General features: G+C 38.2%; 1 protein-coding gene across 1 annotated transcript in view; it reads right to left on the bottom strand.

The window, feature by feature from the left end:
* Positions 1 to 4,448: 4,448 nt before the first annotated feature.
* LOC132101836 (collagen and calcium-binding EGF domain-containing protein 1-like) overlaps positions 4,449 to 7,567 on the bottom strand; it is a 9,443-nt gene continuing 6,324 nt past the window's right edge. Inside the window, exons 7-10 of the mRNA XM_059507051.1 lie at positions 7,385 to 7,488; positions 7,252 to 7,287; positions 5,511 to 5,546; positions 4,449 to 4,817 (exon numbers count right to left, since the gene is read on the bottom strand). Of these exons, the coding sequence (XP_059363034.1) occupies positions 4,629 to 4,817; positions 5,511 to 5,546; positions 7,252 to 7,287; positions 7,385 to 7,488 (365 nt within the window). The 3' untranslated portion in view covers positions 4,449 to 4,628. The remainder of the gene's footprint in view (positions 4,818 to 5,510; positions 5,547 to 7,251; positions 7,288 to 7,384; positions 7,489 to 7,567) is intronic.

The following is a 7,567-nucleotide window of genomic DNA, read 5'->3' as shown; positions in this document are numbered from 1 at the left end:
TGACACCTCCATTCACCCAATTATTAAGGAATTCGATAATTTTAGCAGCCTGTCAGGCTACAAAATTAATTGGATGAAATCTGCACTTATGCCTTTAAATAATGTACACACTAACGTTCCTGTTCCCATCTATATTCAGCTCAAAAGCTCTTTTACTTATTTGGGCATTACGATATATAAAAACATACATAAAATTACTAGAGACAACTTCAACACTACGTTAAGTAAAATAAAATCAGACATTCATAGATGGAGAAATCTAAAAACATCTCTTCAAGGTAGAATTAATACAGTCAAAATGAACATATTGCCCCGTTTCAATTTCCTTTTCTTTATGTTACCACTCTGCCCCCCTTCAAATTACTTCAAAGACATTCGTTCCATGATTTCCAGTTTTATTTGGGATGGTAGACGGCCCAGGGTTCGTCTGAATACACTGCAATGACCCAAATTGCTGGGTGGTCTAGCAGTACCAAATATTGAGCTTTATTATTGGTCATTTCAGATCAGAGCACTCAGCACATGGTTGGACCCACAGTCTAACACTGCATGGCAATTGATTGAATCTGCTAAGATTTTTCCGCACAAGCTGCAAGAAATACTATTCTCCAGTGTAGCAAACAAAACAATAAAAAACAAATTTGGGCCCATCATTGCTAACTCTATTCAAGTGTGGAAGAAAGCAGAACGGTGGATGGGCGGTTCACCTAAAGTCTGTCAGAACACGCCACTATGGCACAACCGGAATTTATTATGTGGCAACAAACCATTTAACCAACCATCTTGGTCATCCCTTGGGGTGAATACATTAGGTGATATATATGATACTCAAGGTCTTTGCTCCATTCAGGATTTAAGAACACGCTTTTCCCTTCCTGCTTCCTGCTATTTTGTTTATTTTCAACTAAGATCAGCCTTAAAAACATATGGAGTTCCATGGGACTCTCCTCTCCCTGTACATCCCATGTTGCAATGGATTGCACCATTACTGGGTAGACCTTCTGTCTCTCTAATATATAGTATTTTGATTCAGCATAGCGCTAAGGTTTTACCAATTGAATCAATATGGAACAGGGAGTTGGAGAGTTTAAATATAAACTTAGATTGGGAGAGAATATGGTGTAATCTAAGCATGACTTCTAAGAACCTAGCTCACCAGCTAATTCACTTTAAAATCATACATAGAGCCTACATTACACCTTATAAGAGATTTCAGATGAAATTACAACCTACTCACAACTGTCATATATGTAACATTGCTTCACCTGGAACATTTTTGCACATGTTTTGGGAGTGTCCAGTTATCTCCAAGTTCTGGTTGCATGTTAATTCAGTTTTAGCAGATATACTTGACATTTTTTATGTTCCCAATCCTGGATTCTGTCTCCTTAATGATAATTCAGATATAGATCTAAAGCAAATTCAGCTCAAAATGGTATATGCCGGGTTTACCTCTGCAAAGAAAACAATTTTGAAAAACTGGTTCTTTCCGGATATGTGTATGAAATCGTTCTGGATCCATAGTCTTGTCAACATTGTCAACCTTGAACATACAACTGCACGACTTAATAAGGCGCGACCAGCAACTGTACAAGCTTGGAACTCCTTTTCATCTAAGATAATCTCTTGGACCAGAGTCAACAGCTAGGCAATCATAGTTGTGATACACCTGCCGAACATGTCTCTGTGATCTTATGCACTGTTTTACCATTGTGATGGTTTTATTTATTTATTTTTTTTCCATATAGTTGCATATGATTTTGGATATGTCTGTAACCCCCCCCCCCCCCCCCACAAAAAAAAAAAAAAAAAAGAAAACAACTGTTTTACATTATAATAATATTTTAAAATTTTCCTGTATTTTTTGTTAAATAAATGAAGCCTCTCTGAGCAGAAGAGACTTTTTTCAAAACATTAAAAAATCTTGGCGCCCCTAAACTTTTGGTAGTGTAAAACAAATAAAGTTCATATTCACACATGATTTTTATAAAAAAAATTTTTTTGTATTTTATGATTTAATATTTTGAATGAATATTTAATAATTAGTGTTTCTGGATGAAGTAGCTGCAGTGCAGTTCAACAAAAAGAAGCATGACATTAATTTTATGCAATTAATACCTTTCACATTGCATTCATGCTTTTTCTGGGAATTGAACCCGTGACCCTGGTGTTACTATTAGAGCTGATGCACACACTCAAGCACACACTCTCACACACAAAAACACACACACCCAACCACACACTCACACACACACTCACAGTCACACACTCACACACACACACACACACACACACACACACACACACACACACACACACACACACACACACACACACACACACACACACACAGACAGTACAGTACTTGCTGACTGTAATATACGCATCTCACATAAGTGACACATGAAGAACACAGCAGGGCTGATGATGAGAGATCTGCTTAAACACACACACACACACACTCACACACACACACACACTCTCACACACACACACACACACACACACACACACACACACACACACACACACACACACACTCACACACACACACACACACACTCTCACACACACACACACACACACACACACACACACACACACACACACACACACACACACACTCACACACACACACACACTCACACACACACACACACACACTCACACACACACACACACACACACACACACACACACACACACACACACACACACACACACTCACACACACACACACACACACACACACACACACACACACACACACACACACACAGACAGTACAGTACTTGCTGACTGTAATATACGCATCTCACATAAGTGACACATGAAGAACACAGCAGGGCTGATGATGAGAGATCTGCTTAAACACACACACACACACACACACACACACAAGGACAGATCTGAGTGTTTGATAGCACAGCAACAAAATCAAAAAGAGTCAAATGATAAGCGAGAGACATGACTGCAGATTAATTCAGGTGCAGTAGAGGGACGTAAACAAATATATATATATATATTATAATAGATAAAGAAAATCTATTTTAATCTATTTAATCTATTTAGCATCCTCATTTTACAGCATTTTACATGTTTACATGTTACATGTAAGTGTCTAAAACTTTTAACAGCATTGGAGCTTTGCAGATAGGTTTATGTGTGTGTGTGTGTGTGTGTGTGTGTGTGTGTGCGTTTAAATATCTGCTGGACACTAATTGCACTCATTTTAAACTCTGCAGCTCTGTGTTTGCAAGAAGGAGAGTGTTTAAATATCAAGATTTATAAGAACGTTATTTTTGACTCTTACAGTAAAAGCAAAAGCCAATAAACAACAACAACAACAAAAGACTGATGGGAAATTAATTTGTGACACTTGCTTTAGAATTATATCTGTATACAGATGTAATAATGTAATAATATCTGTATACAGATGTTTCTCTGGTAGCAGAGCACAATGAAGTGAAGTCTTCAGTAGTTTTCAGTCTCTAGTGATTGTCAGCTGTAGTTTAGCGCCACCTGCAGGATCAGACACAGCATTACAGCCTCAATGATGGACATGAACAGCAGAAACTCAGAAGCTCAGCTCAGAGCAAAATTATGGAAGTCTGTTTCCGCAGTTGAATAAAAATTGAAAAAAAAATTTTTTTCTTGCAATACGTTTTCTCAGAATTGTCATAAAAACAGGCTTCCATACATTTTTGCTTAAGACCAATAAGAAAGCTATATTAACTTTCTGATTAAATGAGTCCCGGTAGGAATAAAATATCTGGTTTTATTACAGCATGTTGAGCTAAAATGCATTTGAATTCATCTGAATGGCTGAACCCTATTAGACTTCGACTTATTTCTTCATTCAGATGTGCATTTCAGTGATTTCAGTTCTGGCTGTGTTCCAAAATTAGTGTACTGTCTATTATGGAGGCTCATTTTGACCCAGAATACAAAATCAAAAAATCAAAAGGTAACTGCAACTTTTTATCTCACAGATTTTTTTCTTGCAATTCTGAGTTTATAGCCCACTTTGAATATTTATCTTGTAACATTTTTTCTTACATTTCTCTTTTTATTTCAATTATGAGAAAAAAAACATCAGAATTGTGAGATACAAATTCAGAATTTCAAGATGTAAACTTAGTTTGTCAGATTATATAAACTCACAATTCTTAATTTTTTATTTCATAGTGAAAACAGACTTCCATAGTTTATTGAATATATATATATAAAAAAAATTAAAAACTTTTGAATTTTGAGTAAAACAGTCTGAACTTCTCTCTGTCTGGTGAAATAATGAATAAGCAAGGAGAAATTAATAATCATAGGTGTTATTTTCTATGGTTCATTCATCACACATATAATAGAAAGTCAAGCCGAGCGCTTTGCATTGTGGGAAACAGCATCTCACACAGTAAATGTAAATGCAGATTGTAACTGATGTTATTCCAGTTCACTTCCAAGCATCATCTCGAGTCTTTTCGTCCCACTGATCAAGTGACCTCAGGTAAAGCGTTTATTACGGATGATTTTCTGATGCAGGAGTTCCTCATCTGACGCTACCTGCTCAGATTCGTCTGGGCTTCAGTCTGTTTGGGGTGATGCAGCGTAATGCAGGAGTTACTCCAGCATCATGTGTTCGGCATCAGCTCTCCTTCTCCTGACACCCAGTCTTCAAGCTCCGCCTCTCCGCTGGAGAGAAGGGGTGTGTCCACCGAGAGGCCACGCCTCTTCCCAAACACTCGCTGCTGTAGCTCAATGATGTCATGACGGATATCAGCCATCATCAGCAACAGGAAGTCAAACGACCCTGGAGGCCCCTGGAGAGAGAGAGAGAGAGAGAGAGAGAGGGAGGGAGAGAGAGAGAGGGAGAGAGACAGAGAGAGAGTTATAGTTAACTAAAATATATTTGTATTAAAAAAAATAAAATAATGAATCACATAAAACACAAAATAAATGTTAACTGAAGTAAAATATAAATGTAATTTTATTTAATATACTTAAAGTTTTATTTCTGCTTCCTGCCAAAGAAACATTTCTCGTTTTAATTCAGTTGAACTTTATTTTTTTTTACATAAAACCCCTATAAGGCATATACAAAATAACTAATAAAAATGACAAAAACACACAAAAAAATAAAATTGGAAAATAAATTATATACAAATAAAAAAAATAACTAATATATATATATATATAGTGTTATAAGTACTATTTTTAAACAGTCTTCTCTATTAATACACTTCTATGGGAGATCTTCATATTTAGAATTTAATACTTTATTTAGGCTATATATATATATATATATATATATATATATATATATATACACAAAACTAAATAAGTAAATAAAGAGAGGGAGGCACAATTACTGCAGTGAAGTGGTTAAGTGGAGCTGAATTAAGTGCAGAAGTTCAATATTTCTGTTAAGAACAAACTGAAGATGAACACAGAGCTGCTGCACAAACACATGTCTTTACTGATGCGTTTAATCAGTGAATCGAGGAGGAACTTACTGGAGATCCTCTGGCTCCAGGAAAACCTCTGTCACCCTGCAGAGATACATTCACAAACTCATCTCACTGTTCATCTGATTCATATCATTTACAGCAAAGACAGCATTCAGCTAGTGTACAGTCGTGGCCAAAAGTTTTGAGAATTACATAAATATTGGAAATTGGAAAAGTTTTTATAATAGCAATTTGCATATACTCCAGAATGTTATGAAGAGTGATCAGATGAATTGCATAGTCCTTCTTTGCCATGAAAATTAACTAAATCCCAAAAAAACCTTTCCACTGCATTTGATTGCTGTCATTAAAGGAGCTGCTGAGATCATTTCATTAATCGTCTTGTTAACTCAGGTGAGAATGTTGACGAGCACAAGGCTGGAGATCATTATGTCAGGCTGATTGGGTTAGAATGGCAGACTTGACATGTTAAAAGGAGGGTGATGCTTGAAATCATTGTTCTTCCATTGTTAACCATGGTGACCTGCAAAGAAACGCGTGCAGCCATCATTGCGTTGCATAAAAATGGCTTCACAGGCAAGGATATTGTGGCTACTAAGATTGCACCTAAATCAACAATTTATAGGATCATCATGAACTTCAAGGAAAGAGGTTCAATTCTTGTAAAGAAGGCTTCAGGGCGTCCAAGAAAGTCCAGCAAGCGTCAGGATGGTCTCCTAAAGAGGATTGAGCTGCGGGATCGGAGTGCCACCAGTGCAGAGCTTGCTCAGGAATGGCAGCAGGCAGGTGTGAGCGCATCTGCACGCACAGTGAGGACAAGTCTTCTGGAAGATGGCCTGGTGTCAAGAAGGGAAGCAAAGAAGCCACTTCTCTCCAAAAAAAACATCAGGGACAGATTGATCTTCTACAGAAAGTATAGTGAATGGACTGCTGAGGACTGGGGCTAAGTCATATTCTCCGATGAAGCCCCTTTCCGATTGTTTGGGGCATCTGGAAAAAGGCTTGTCTGGAGAAGAAAAGCTGAGCGCTACCATCAGTCCTGTGTCATGCCAACAGTAAAGCATCCTGACACCATTCATGTGTGGGGTTGCTTCTCATCCAAGGGAGTGGGCTCACTCACAATTCTGCCCAAAAACACAGCCATGAATAAAGAATGGTACCAAAACACCCTCCAACAGCAACTTCTTCCAACAATCCAACAACAGTTTGGTGAAGAACAATGCATTTTCCAGCACGATGGAGCACCGTGCCATAAGGCAAAAGTGAGAACTAAGTGGCTCGGGGACCAGAATGTTGAAATTTTGGGTCCATGGCCTGGAAACTTCCCAGATCTTAATCCCATTGAGAACTTGTGGTCAATCCTCAAGAGGCGGGTGGACAAACAAAAACCCACTAATTCTGACAAACTCCAAGAAGTGATCATAAAAGAATGGGTTGCTATCAGTCAGGATTTGGCCCAGAAGTTGATTGAGAGCATGCCCAGTCGAATTGCAGAGGTCCTGAAAAAGAAGGGCCAACACTGCAAATACTGACTCTTTGCATAAATGTCATGTAATTGTCGATAAAAGCCTTTGAAACATATGAAGTGCTTGTAATTATATTTCAGTACATCACAGAAACAACTGAAACAAAGATCTAAAAGCAGTTTAGCAGCACACTTTTTGAAAATTAATATTTATGTAATTCTCAAAACTTTTGGCCACGACTGTACTAAATTCATACGTAACACTAAACTGACAGTATAGTGCAATATTGTGTTCAAATACATAAAGCAAGACAAACGTGCCTTCTGTCCGTCTTTCCCAGGCGCTCCTGGCCGTCCCTGGACAAACAGATGAAAAGTAATGATTACTCGATGATCATCCGGAGTCAAACGAGAGAATATGAATCATTCGTGGAGTGTTTTATTTCAGATTTACCACCGGTCCCCGTCTGCCCGTCTTTATGTGCTGAAGATCCGGCTGTGGCCCCATTGGACCCATGTCTCCTCTGGGCCCCTGGGGCCCCGCTGGCCCTCGCTCACCTGACACACAGCAGAGATCAAGTCTGGACATTCCTCTGACTTAGCTCACTGTGTTTTTACAGTGTTATGTGAAATATTG

This window comes from Carassius carassius, chromosome 23 (genome assembly GCF_963082965.1).
Source record: "Carassius carassius chromosome 23, fCarCar2.1, whole genome shotgun sequence".
Lineage (NCBI taxonomy): Eukaryota > Metazoa > Chordata > Actinopteri > Cypriniformes > Cyprinidae > Carassius > Carassius carassius.
This window is presented reverse-complemented; position numbering and strand designations above follow the sequence as displayed.